Genomic DNA, 13686 nt, shown 5'->3' on the forward strand with positions numbered 1-13686 from the left:
TTCAGTACTTTATTCACCCATCATTTTTAAACATTAATTACAACAAGAACTGATAAAAACAAAACTACAGAAAACTCGATTTTGAGAAGTCAAGGCCAATACATATTAAGTCAAGTTTATCTGAAATCAGAGACAGTACAAAAATGATATAAGAAGCAAGGGAATAAATACCAGGACCTGATCTGAATTATCAAGAGGCTCTCCTGGAGAGGTAGCATTAAACTTGACCTTAAAGAAGAAACTGGGCATCATAAAGCAAATCCCATAGGACAAACATAACAAAGATACAGAGGCAATGAGACAACAAACATCATGTTAAGGAAAGCAAGGAGTTAAAAAAAAAAAAAAAAAAGGCCTATCGAAATTAAAAGCAAGTATCTTTCTTTTAAGTAATGTCTATGCCCAATGTGGGCCTCAAACTCACAAGCCTGAGATCAAGAGTCAAATCAAGAGTCACATGCTCTACCAACTGAGCCAGCCAAGCACCCCAAAGCCAGTATCTTTTGACCCAGCAATTGTCTCTTGAACCAGCAACTGCTCTCTTAGAACCCTGCACATACACGTATGAGACTATCCACTGCAGCACTGTCTCCAACAGCAAAAGAAATGGTCTATACAACCACTGGTAAGGGGACTGTATATAAATTATGATACGACCATAAAGTAGAACACTATGTGGCCATAAAATGAACAGAGAAAGAAAGTTATTGATACTAATATGAATCACTTCAAAGTAGGAAAAAAATTTTGTTACCACTTGTTAAAAATTATACACACACACCCCATACTTGTATATACACAGAGTATCACCAAAAGGATACAAAAAAAATCTAGTAACTATGACTGCTTCCAGAAAACAAAATGAATGGCTGGTAAATAGAGTAAAAGAAAAAACTTTCATTGTATATTCCTTTTTTCATCTTTGGCAATTTGGAGCCATTTGTATTTTATCTATTTAAAAAACATAAACTTAAAGGTACTTTTATGAAAAGGAAAAGGACAGGAAAAGCAGGACATACTAGGTAGCAGTAAGAAGTGTGGTAAGTAGATATGCATGTTGAGAAGGTCAAACTTTGGCAATTGTTTACCTGCTGGCTTTTGGTCTGAGTAGGGAAAAAGAAAGAATAGCTTTGGTGGTTTCTATACCCAAAGGTGCTGATTACATTTACAGTGTATTTTTTTTCTGCATTTATTTAATGAATGAAAGCTGTTCCTACTTCCAGATGCATGTTTTTATTTCATTCCAAGGGATCAAATTCCCGAGACACTGTCATAGGTTTTAATCAGGAAAATGGGCTTCCTAACATTTTTTTTTAATGTTTTATTATTTATTTTTGAGCGAGCATACACAAGTGACGGAGGGGCAGGGGAAGAGGGGGACAGAGGATCTGAAACAGGCTCTGTGCTGACAGCAGAGAACCTGATGCAGGGCTCAAACTCAGGAACCATGAGATCATGACCTGAGCTGAAGTCAGACACTTAACAGACTGAGCCACCCAGGCGCCCCACTTCATAACATTTTAAAAACATTTATTTGGGGACCATAAATATAACAAAAACATAGTTCAAGACTCCCTACACTTCTACATAGGCACACTATAGGAACTTTACCCTGCATACTTAATAGGAGTAACAGCTTTAAGAAGAAAGCCCCACACCTCCCTCACACCTGGGTGTTGTACAGTAACCTTACACTTAAGCTTTATCCTGGATATAATCTCAAGATCTAGATCTAACCAAGAGAAAATTATTCTTTGATTGAAATACAATGGGGAACAATCTCAATTACTGCAGAACTAAATGAAAGCCCTGCGAACAACACACAGTCATTCTACTCTCATCAGTCAGTAAGGAAATCTAAGAGTTCATGTGTATTAGGAATCACTCCATTTCTCAACTTTTTTTTTTTTTTAAGAAAATAATCCAATTTATTCTCTAGGGAATGGGGCCACCCCTCTCAGATCTAGGGTGCCGTCCATCCTTAAATAAACAGAAACTTGGTTACCTTTTCCAAGAGTCCTTTCCTTTCATCGGTAAGGGAACAAGATGTGCAAAATTAAGCAGCTAAAAATAAAATCATGCTCACAGGCTACAGAAACTTTATACAAAGGGCAGAGATGTGGGCAGACTTAGAAGAAAAGTACAATTCTATTGAATACAAGTTTCATACTGTTTCTAAACTGATTAAGAATAAAGGACCTGAGGGGCACCTGGGTGGCTCAGTCGGTTAAGCATCCAACCCTTGATTTTGGCCCCTCCCCTACTCGTGCTCTTTTTCTCTCCCAAATAAAAAAATAAGCTTAAAAAAAAAAAAGAAAGAAATAAAGAAAGAAAAATAAAGGACCTGAGTCACCATGGGGACCAAGCAGAATAGTATAAAGTTAGTTGGTGAGCTTTATTCAGGCATGTAGACAAATTACTGCTCACACATCTATCATTTACCAACTCCACAAAGACCTGGGTTCTAATTCTGGTCCTACACTTACTAGATGCTTAAGACTGAACAAGTTTACCTCCTCTCAGTTTTATCTTTTTTAAAATGGGGCTAACCCTTCCTACCTTGACAAATTTTATTGTTGGGTTTTTTAATTAAAGTCAGACATAAAAGACGTAAAGTACTGGGCACATAGCATTCAATAAATAGAAACTATTTTTATATAGTTTCTAAAACATATAAGCTATATAAAAACATATAAAAATATGTATGTATTTATAAATATATAGTTTACAAAACACAAAGACTAAGTCCCTACCAAGAGTCTAACTAGGAGACTGTGTTAGAAATGTTAATATTAAGTCCAAACTTGGTTAGTGGTAAATGAAACCGTCATTTCCACCTTTCCTACTTAGAGTCAAGAAACTTTAAAATCCTGGGGCACCTGGGTGGCTCAGTCGGTTGAGCATCTGACTTCAGCTCAGGTCATGATCTCGCAGTTTGTGAGACCCACATTGGTCTCACTTCTATTAGTGTGGAGTCTGCTTCGGATCCTCTGTCTCCCGTCCCTCTCCCCCTCCCCCACTTATGCTCTCTCAAAAAATAAACATTAAAGATTTTTTAAAATTAAAAAAAACAAAAGAAACTTTAAAATCCTTACAAAATTTATCTCCTCTGGAAGGGGATTTAAGTGGCATGATATATAAAAGAAATTTCCTTCAAAACAAAGGCCAGGGGGAACAACAGTCCATCACCTCAGATCCTCAAGGCTAGACTTTTCAAGTTAAGGTAACAAATGACAGTTCTGTTTATTACCTTTTAAACATTTCTTTATATTACTAATATATCTAAACTACTATTAGGCAATAGAGCAAAAAAAATAGCTAACTTTTACTAAAGCAGGTTGTTGTGTTTTTTGTTTGTTTGTTTTTAAAGGAGAGGAATATACATTAGATGCCCACATCCTGACTAGCAAGAGCACGGACACGCTTCAGGAGGATAAAATCGGCAGAAGGTAGCAAAGACTGTTGTCAAACACCTGCAGTGCCTCAAATCTGCCACTACCTGAATCCCTACAGAGATGACTAACCAAGGAGAAGAGGCAGATTCCTCTGACAGCAAGGGTTTCCCTTCTCAAGTGAGGCCAGAGACAGCAAGGAAAACACAGTGACTCCACAGGCACATTAGGATGTGGCCCAGTTACCTTCTGAAAACTGAATCCCGATGGACTAGCCTTGACTAGTTTTCTAACACCTTTAGAACCCAGCCCAAACAGTGAAATGTAAGACACATATTTCTGCAGTTGCATTTGAATTTTTTTTTAGTTGAAATAACAAGATGGTGTATATGGTAATTATTCTTCATAAAAGTTTGAAAGTATCTAATATCTAAAAGCTATAAAGAACTTATCAAACTCAACACCCAAAAAACAAATAACTTAGTTAAGAAACGTAAAGAAGATACGAACACTTTTCCAAAGAAGACATCCAGATGACTAACAGACACATGAAAAGATGCTCAACATCACTCATCATCAGGGAAATATAAATCAAAACCACAATAAGATACCACCTCACACCTGTCAGAATGGCTAAAATTAGCACAAGAAACAAAAGCTACTAGCAAGGATGCAGAGAAAGGGGAACAGTCTTACACTGTTAGTGGGAATGCAAACTGGTGCAGCCATTCTAGAAAACAGTATGAAGGCTCCTCAACAAACTAAAAACAGAACCCTACAATCTAGCAATCGCACTACTAGGCATTTATCCACAGGATACAGATGTGCTTTTTCGAAGGGACACATGAACCCCCATGTTTATAGCAGCACTATCAACAATAGCCGAAGTATGGAAAGAGCCTAAATGTCCGTTGATAGATGAATGGATAAAGAAGATGTGGTGTGTGTATACACACACACACACACACACACACACACACACACACACACAATGGAGTATTACTTGGCAATGAAAAAGAATGAAATCTTGCCATTTGCAAGTACGTGGATGGAACTGGAGGGTATTAGGCTAAGTGAAATTACTCAGAGACAGACAAAAATCATATGACTTCACTCATATGAGGACTTTAAGAGACAAAACAGATGAACATAAGAGAAGGGAAACAAAAATAATATAAAAACAGGGAGGAGGGCAAAACAGAAGAGACTCATGGAGAACACACTGAGAGTTACTGGAGGGGTTGTGGGAAGGGGGAGGGGCTAAATGGGTAAGGGGCACTGAGGAATCTACTCCTGAAATCATTGTTGCACTATATGCTAACTAATTTGGATGTAAATTTTAAAAAATAAAAAAATTAAATAAATAAATAACATTAAAAAAAAGAAACTAAAAATAGAACTTCCATGTGATTCAGTAATTGCATTATTAGGTATTTACTCAAAGGATACAAAAACACAGATTCAAAGGGGTACATGCACCCCAATGTTTATACAGCATTATCAATAATAGTCAAATTATGGAGAGAGCCCAAATGTCCACTGACTGATGAATGGATAAAGAAGATGTGCTATGGGGCGTCTGGGTGGCTCAGTTAGTTAAGGGTCCAACTTCAGCTCAGGTCATGATCTCACGGTTACTAAAGCTGAGCCCCGCATCAGGCTCTGTGCTGTCAGCTTGGAGCCTGGAGCCTGCTTCGGATTCTGTGTCTCCCTCTCTCTGCCCCTCCCCTACTTGAGCACTCTCGCTCTCTCTTTCTCTCTCTCTCTCAAAAACAAATAAACATTTAAAAATTTTTCTTAAAAGAAGATGTGGTATATATATATTATATTATAATATATATATATATAACATATATATATACACACACACAATGTATTGTATGTATACAATATATACAATGGATTCAGCCACCAAAAAAAATGAAATCTTACCATTTGCAATGATGTGGATGAAGAATGTGTTATGCTAAGTGAAATAAATTAATCAGAGAAAGACAAATACCATATGATTTCACTCATATTTGGAATTTAAGAAACAAAGCAGATGAACATATGGGAGGGAGGCAGTAAGAGAAGAGAGGGAAACAAACCACAAAGTACTCTTAATGACAGCGAACAAACTATGGGTTGATGGAGGAGGGTGGGAGACAGGCTAGATGGGTGATGGGTACTAAGGAGGGCACCTGCTGTGAGGAATACTGAGTGCTGTATGTAAGTGATGAATCACTGACTTCTACTCCAAAGCCAATACTTCACTGTATGTTGGTTAACAAAAATTTAAATTAAAAAAAAATTTTTTTTGAAAGAATCAAGGAAATTTTGTCCAGTATGTTTTCCTAGAGCACCTAAGTTATTTATAAGGGCTTTGTTTTCAGAACAAAATATCCTACTCCCTGTGTTTGTGTGTGTGTGTGTGTGTGTGTGTGTGTGTGTGTGTGAAAAAGAGTGCATGAGAACATGTGTGCACCAGCAGGAGAGGGGCAGAGAGAGAGAGGGAGAAAGAGAATCCCAAGCAGGCTCTGTGGTGTCAATGTCATGTTAGTGCAGAGCCCGACCCAGGGCTTGATCTCGTGAACCGTGAGATCATGACTTGAGCCAAAACCAAGAGTCAGACACTTAATGGAATTAGCCACCCAGGCACTGCCCCTACCCTTTGTTAAAGTCATTTTTAATGTCTATATATTATTTAAACATACACATTTGTCTAGTCAAATGATCCAACTCTTGTTCTTCTCATTTTAATAACAGAACAAAATAAAGCCAGTCTTTATTATTTAGAATACCACCGCTTCATAGGAAATTGTTCCAGGAATAGTATGAAGACTAATATTGATTTTTAAAATATGCTTCATTAAGTAATACTTACCTAAAATTTGGCATGATCTTCCAAACAACATAAAATAAGGACTCTGGGCTAAATGCAGTCTGGCTACCTTGCCATAAAGCACAGAGTGTCTTTCTAAACTCTTCGACCAAAGACCTGGAAAAGAAGAAAGTGAAAGACTACTATTTCAATGCATAATGTCCAACTGGCTACAACTCATAATAAAAGTGAAAACATATATGCTTAACTTGGATGTAAATTTAAAAAAATAAATATATTTAAAAAAATGAAAACATAAAAAGGGTTTGGTTTCTTCTAACCTAATTCTGACAGTTAAGTAAGAGCATCTCAAAAACCCACATAAAGAGCAGCAATTATAGACAAAACTAGGTTTTTTTAACCCCACAACGAACACTGAGTGTGCCAGAGTAATGGCATACTTGTACAATAAAGCAATAGACAAGTTACAAATTACTTCAAAATGTACATTTTTAGAAAACTTTTTAAGTAACAGAATCTCTTTCTCCATTTCCTGTAGTTTTCCTTCTTACCACTTACAAGGAGCACTTCCCAGACCTCAGTGTGTGAGAATCGGCTCATTTCTGTCTGAGACAATTCATCTGACCACAAAGCTTCAACACTCAGCTCTACACCATGACTCCCAAATCCAAATCTAAAAGCCAGATTCTCTCATGACCACATTTCAGTCAGGTTTTTCCAGTTTCCAAGGGGAATTTTCTTCTGAATGTCCTTTGTCACTTCAAACCCAATGTACACTAAAGCTGCTCTCTATACTCTCCCTACTACCACCCAATAACCATTGTCTTCTCTCATAGGAACAGAACTTCCATTTTTTGCTTGGTGTGAGAACTCCTGGAATAAAAAACTTTGAGTGTGTTCAACTTCTGAGAAATTTCCTTAAAGAGAAAGAGTAGTCGTCATTAATCCCTTCCTTCTTCCTTCTAGCTGGAAGGACAAAATGGTGGCGATCCAGCACCACTCTGAACTATGTAGATGACAGCCCTACCCTAGGGTTGGTGGAACAGAAAGCTAGAAGGAGCATGATGATGGTGTCAAACAGCCCTAGAGGGATAATCTCTAACTTTTACACGAGAAAATAAACAACGGTTGTTTAAGTCACTATTAATTTTGTTTTCCTATGCAGGTAGCTAGAATGAAACACCTCCAATAACCAGTTAAACTGAAACATCACCAAACAACTTCAATACCTGTGTCTGTCAATACACCTACCATCCTCACAGATACCTGACTGGTTTCTCAGAGAATCTCACTAATAGCTCAACCTTTGTCATCCAGTAGTGTGCTCACAAATCATATTTTTTGCTTCCTAGTACCTGAACCTTCTTCCTGTATTTGAGGAATTCCCCACGTTAAGAGTCTGGGTAAGAGTCAGAGCCTGCTTCCCACTATGGAAGTTGGAAAGCCCAGATACTTGCTTTCTCAAACCACCCTGCAGCCAACACTCAGGTACATGGCCTGGGTCCTGCCTATTTGAAGCAGAAGTTAGTGAGGCGAAGAAGCTGGGGCAGTGGCAAATTCCTTCTGATGACAAAGAACATCACCTGGAGTACAGAGGCAGCAATAATAGCAGAAACCGCAGCATTCACCCAGCACTCACTCCAGCAGTGCTGGCAACAGGAACTCTGGTGTCACAATGGGAAGTGTGTTAGAGGACAGTAATATCCTTATGGGATAGTTCCATGGGGTGATTGTGGCTATGGTTCTGGATGTCTAGATGCCAGACCTGATTTTTCACCCATCCAGTAATAGCTTACCAACAGACTTTTAATAAATTCTTTTTCTGCCTAAGATGGCCAGAGATAATTTCTGCAATTTATAACTAAACCCTAAATGACACTAATGCATCAAGTACTACTCATACATCCCTTAATTTTTCTAAAAATGTATTTTTTCCTCCTTATTTCACTGCTAACCCCTCCAACCCAAATACTATAAAGTGTGAAGTCTCCTTGAATGCAGGCATTTTTCCAGTTCATTCTATATGCTGCTAGCAAAGTAAACTCTTAAGACATCACTTATAGTGGTATGACTACTCCCTACTCCAATGCCTGGCTCTAAAGTTCCCTGGTATTTTGGCTCTATGCAGACTGTACACTATTCTAACATGTTCTATTGTAATTTCCCTGAGCGTCTTAAGCAGAATAATGTCAGATCGTAAAATGGTTTTTCAGAATGTGTGGGGATGGGGTGTGTGGGAGCAGGAATGGGCAGGCAGAAAGAATATTACGTTAAAATATATACCAATTATAAAACATAGCCTTATTTCAGTAATGTTAAAATATGAAAAAATGTGCCCACTGATAATAGATAATAGAGATTATCTGAACCCCAAATAGAGCACAGCTGCACTGAATTTGCATACATATCGGTTCTCAATAATCATTTGTCAATTTACCCTTCTCCGTGTCAACTAAAAATTGATTGCATTGCCCCATAATTAATGTGAGGACTACAAATTAATTTTATTAGCCAAAAGAGGTTTATCTACTATTATAAGACAAATCAACTCACAAAGGCTAATGATATTCATGCTGGTCTAAACCTAGAACTGTGTTTCATATATAGATGTCAATTTGAGAGCTCAAATCCACAAAGACTTAATAAGTAGAGAGCTAAATTTATCCTCCCATTAGGTAAACAGAAATAAAAGAATTCCAACAATTATTAAGATTACCAGCTACATACTTAAACACAATTTTTAGAAGAGTGTTTTAAAATGTATGTGCCTATTAACTCACATAATGAAATGGAAATCACCAGTAAGAGTCACTTGTTTTGTAGCTCAAAGCCAGAAAGGACATATTCTTAGAACTCACACATTGTTATCCCCTTGGCTCCTGGTGTGGTATGTTCGCCTTCCTGCTGTTTTCCCATTCCTTAACTCCACAGCGGGCAGTTCTTTGAAATAACAGCAAAACTGCTCAATGTTACTATTTTAAAAGGAAGGGAAGAAAATTATTTAAAAAAAAAAAAAAGAAAAGAAAAAAAAGAATTTACTAGGACTGTAAAGAAAGTTGTATAAAACCCACATGTGAATTTTGAAAATGTGATTTCACTTTCTCAAGAAATTGCTTTGAGTTTCCTCATTAAGTTTCTTCATTTACTCTAAGAAAACAGTATTAACAGATGACTTTGTAGAAATGAACAAAGAGCTTAAAGCAAAATCTCTTTAAAAAAAAATTCCTCACTTCTGGGGTGCCTGGCTGGCTCAGTTGGAACAGCATGTGACTCTTAATCTCAGGGCTGTGAGTTCAAGCCACATTGGGTGCAGACATTACTCATATAAATAAAACTTTAAAAAATGTTTCATTATATCCTCAATTCCCCTCCCCCAAAGGTTGTCACCATTTTTTTTGGGGGGGGGGGTGCCTGTTTCCAGGTATTCAATAATTTCCTCAAATAAAAACAAACCATGAAACCAACCATATTGTTTAGATATACAGTACAGAGTAATAAGGAGAATTCTGCAGTGATTTGAGTTTCTTGTTTGAAAAAAACTAGTTAAGTGAAGAGATAGTATCTTTAAGGTGGGACCAAGTATGATTTCTGTTCCTTATTAGCAAGGTGGCCTTAGGACGATAATTTATTCTGGCCTTTGATGGTGCATTAAAATCTACAAGTATATGGCTTTCAAAATAATTTCTTCTATATAACTGAGGTCAACCTTGTTGGGTATTTTATTTTTACTACTTATCTTACATTTTAAAGATCTTCTAAACATCTGATCTTATGATCATATTTAAGACTCAACTAATGGGGGGGCAGGGTACCTGGATGGCTCAGTCGGTTAGGCATCTGACTTTGGCTCAGGGCATGATCTTGCGGTCCGTGAGTTCAAGCCCTGCGTTGGGCTCTGTGCTGACAGCTCAGAGCCTGTTTCAGATTCTCTGTCTCCTTCTCTCTCTGCCCCTCCCCCGCTCGTGCTCGGTCTCCTTTTCTCTCAAAAATAAATAAATAGGGGCATCTGGGTGGCTCAGTTGGTTAAGCGTCCAACTTCAGCTCAGATCATGATCACACAGCTGGTGAGTTCAAGCCCCACGTCCAACTCTGTGCTAACAAGCTCAGAGCCTGGAGCCTGCTACCGATTCTGTCTCTCTCTCTCTCTCTCTCTCTCTCTCTCTGCCCCTCCTCCGTTCACACTGTCTCTCAAAAAATGAATAAATGTAAAAAAAAAAAAAAAAAGTTAAATAATTAATTAAATAAATAAATAGCATAAGACTCCCCTAGGTGGCTCAGCTGGTTGAGCCTCCAACTCTTGATTTTAGTTCGGGTCATGATCCCAGGGTCATGGGATTGAGCTTACGATTCTGTCTCTTTCCCTCTGCCCCTCTTTCCTGCTCATGCACTCTCTCTAAAAAAAAAAAAAAAAAAAAAAAGACTCAACTATAATCAGACTCAACTCTGAACAAGGTTCCCTATAATCCTGGGGTCTGCATACTACAGCCCACAGGCCAAATCTGATCCTGGGCCAGTGACCTTTTACATTAAAAAAATTTTTCTTTAATGTTTATTTATTTTTGAGAGAGAGAGAGAGAGAGAGAGAGAGAGGGAGGGAGGGAGGGAGGGAGAGAAAAGGAGGCAGCCAGGGAGGAAGGGAGGAAATGGCGGGGAGGAGCAGAGAGAGAGGGAGACACAAATCTGAAACAGGCTCCAGGCTCTGAAGCATCAGCATAGAGCCTGATGCAGGGCTTGAACTCATGAACTGTGAGATCATGACTTCAGCTGAAGTCTGATGGTTAAAGACTGAACCATCCAGGCTCCCCACCAAGCTTTTACATTTTTAAAGAGATGTTTATAAAGGGTTGGGGTAGAAGAGAGGGGGAAGAGAAGAAGATATGAGACACTGTGTGTGGGATGCAAAGACTAAAGTATTTACTATCTGGCCATTTACTGAGAAAGTTTTCTGACCTCTGCTCTAGTTCATTCAAGAAGCAACAGGATATAAATAATGACAACTAACAGTTACTTACTGCTAGACACTGTTCTAAACACTTTATATAAATTATATTATTTAATCTTCCCAACCATCCTATGAGGCAGAACTATTAACCTCAATTTTACTGATGAGGAAACTAAGGCACAGGGAAATGAGATAACATGCCACATGACTAGAGTTAGTGGCAGAGATAAAATCTGAAGCCTGAGCCTTTGCTCCTAACCGTTTTGCTAGAAACTAACTCTGATCTGAACATTACCTGAGTGACTGAAGGATGGCATTCATGAAACATGTGTTCCCCAAATTCCGAAGGCCTGTGGCACAAATGCCAGTGGTGCTTCCCTGTAAAATGGGATAAGAAAAGGCCATCAGCAATACCAAGAGAAGGCTGTGTCAGACATCAAAGCAAAGGCCTATATTTGAAACTCTAGCATCAAACCAATTTGGAATTGGTCCTTTTTTGTCCAATGAATATTTCAAACTCTCGTTTTACTCTCTAAGTATCCAGATATTTTTAAAAGCCTACTTTTGATCCTGGGATTGTTCTCAATGGAAGTACCCCGTGGAAGCTTATATGGAAATCAGCATTAATAAATACCATGGAGTACATGATATAAAAACCAGGAAGATCCTTAAATGAAATAAAGTTTTAAGACTGAATGCTTTTACAAGATTTTATTAAAACTACTACAAATTGAAAAATATAAACATATACACCTCAAATAAATCTGTCCCCAAACTTTTAACTCTAAGCCATGCATAAAAGACCAATACATGTATTCCTAGCAAGAGGATATCAGTCTTTAAAACACTACCTGAATTTCCCTTAAAGACCAAGGCTTTGTTTTCTGATTAACTCTACAAATGCACCATGACATCTAAATATTACACCTTAGAAGTGAATCTACCAATCCAACACAAAACCTCTCTGCCCATAACTCAGATGGCCAGGGAACACATTAAGCTCTTTATCGCACAAAATCATAACACTTCAATTAAGTACATGTCTAAACATAACTAGCATGACAGCAGAGAGGCAGGTGTAGGGCAAAATTACTGATGTATTTATAAATATTTAGCGACCGTTAAATTTTTTTAATTTATTCATGGCTCATACATCTGGTAACAGATGGTTACCAAAATGTGGAAGCATATTCTTTCATGATAGACTTTTATTAATGAAGTCCTAAGAAACAAAACTTACCAAAACCTCAGACCCATAGAATTTGCACTTAGGACCTTTAACAGAAGGAAGCAAAGAACTTTGGGATCTTTAGGAACAGAGTAATAAGATACATGACTAGGCTTTCAGAATGAACACTTGCTAAGGGAGAGGAACACAGTAGTAATCCTGATGGAAGGAAGGCACTGACAGATGGACTCACTGGGGTATTTAGTCACATCAAGAATCATTAGTACAAGTGGCAAACATTTCGCAAAATATTCCAAATCCAAGGCATACATTTATGAAAGTTCATGAGGACCAACATTAGTGTTAGAGATGTAACAAAAACAGCGACTAGGTCTAAACCAATTCCTACATTTGCATAAATTTTAATTACTTACATTTACTTTTAATAACTTGGTGTTTAGTGATGAATTTTCCAAAAGTTTTCTTTTCCTATGCCTGTCAGCCGTGAAAGCGGAGCTATTAAAACAAAAACAGATAGTAAAAAAGACATTGACGCACACATACTACACAGCCTATACTTCTGCCTCTAATCCTAGACAGGGCTTCTGTTGCTCTATTCAGATTACAAGAAGGGAGGAAGCCCTTGAAATGAGAGGGACCAAAGAGTACTTAAACTCCAAGTATTTTAACTAGTTGAGATTTTAAAGAAATCACTTCTTCCCTTATCAGCTTTATAATCTATTTAGTCAGTAAGACATGCATAAAGACTTCAGTTAATGAAAACTATACCGTGTTTTACTCAAAGACCTCAGGCTATTTTCTCTCATTATATGATTTAAAAATATTGTATTGCCTTTACATTTAAGTTTCCTAAGGGACACCTAGTTTTGGTATGTTCATACAACAGCTTTTAATATCAACTACCAAAATAAAATAAATGGTACCTGATGACTAGGGGTGATTTGTACAAATTTCACTAGCATCAGCAGCCATTCCAGAGCCATTTCTATTCGTACAGCTTCAAAGCCATCACTGTTTAGATTTCTGTTTATTGCTTCAATTTTGGATTCAGGGAGTTTTATCTGAATAACAACCTATCTTGCTAGAGCTAAAAAATTCTATTCACATAAGTACTGTAATTTCTTTATGATGGCAAAGCATTTCACAAGTTACTGTAATTTCAAGTGACACAGCCCCTCAAAAAAGAGGAAAAGAAGAGGGGCGCCTGGGTGGCTCAGCTGGTTGAACATCCGACTTCGGCTCAGGATATGGTCTCACTGTCCGTGAGTTTGAGCCCCGCATCAGGCTCTGTGCTGACAGTTCAGAGCCTGGAGCTTGCTTCGGATTCTGTGTCTCCCTC

General features: G+C 37.8%; 1 protein-coding gene and 1 long non-coding RNA gene across 13 annotated transcripts in view; one reads left to right on the top strand and one right to left on the bottom strand.

Moving 5' to 3' along the window:
- The window catches only part of LOC113601839 (uncharacterized), a 29330-nt gene extending 24106 nt beyond the window's left edge, over positions 1-5224 (top strand). The window contains exon 3 of the long non-coding RNA XR_003423122.2: positions 3371-5224. This is a non-coding gene — a long non-coding RNA (uncharacterized LOC113601839). The remainder of the gene's footprint in view (positions 1-3370) is intronic.
- Positions 1-13686, bottom strand: part of USP3 (ubiquitin specific peptidase 3) — a 105935-nt gene that overhangs the window by 39148 nt on the left and 53101 nt on the right. For 11 of the 12 annotated variants that reach the window (XM_053223912.1, XM_053223911.1, XM_053223918.1 and 8 more), the window contains 4 exons: positions 12761-12842; positions 11454-11536; positions 9075-9188; positions 6259-6372 (listed from right to left, as the gene is read on the bottom strand). In XM_053223912.1, the coding sequence (XP_053079887.1) occupies positions 6259-6372; positions 9075-9188; positions 11454-11536; positions 12761-12842 (393 nt within the window). The remainder of the gene's footprint in view (positions 1-6258; positions 6373-9074; positions 9189-11453; positions 11537-12760; positions 12843-13686) is intronic. The other variant, XM_053223914.1, reaches the window with a different exon arrangement.

The sequence above is a fragment of the Acinonyx jubatus genome, chromosome B3, assembly GCF_027475565.1.
Source record: "Acinonyx jubatus isolate Ajub_Pintada_27869175 chromosome B3, VMU_Ajub_asm_v1.0, whole genome shotgun sequence".
Taxonomy (NCBI): Eukaryota; Metazoa; Chordata; class Mammalia; order Carnivora; family Felidae; genus Acinonyx; species Acinonyx jubatus.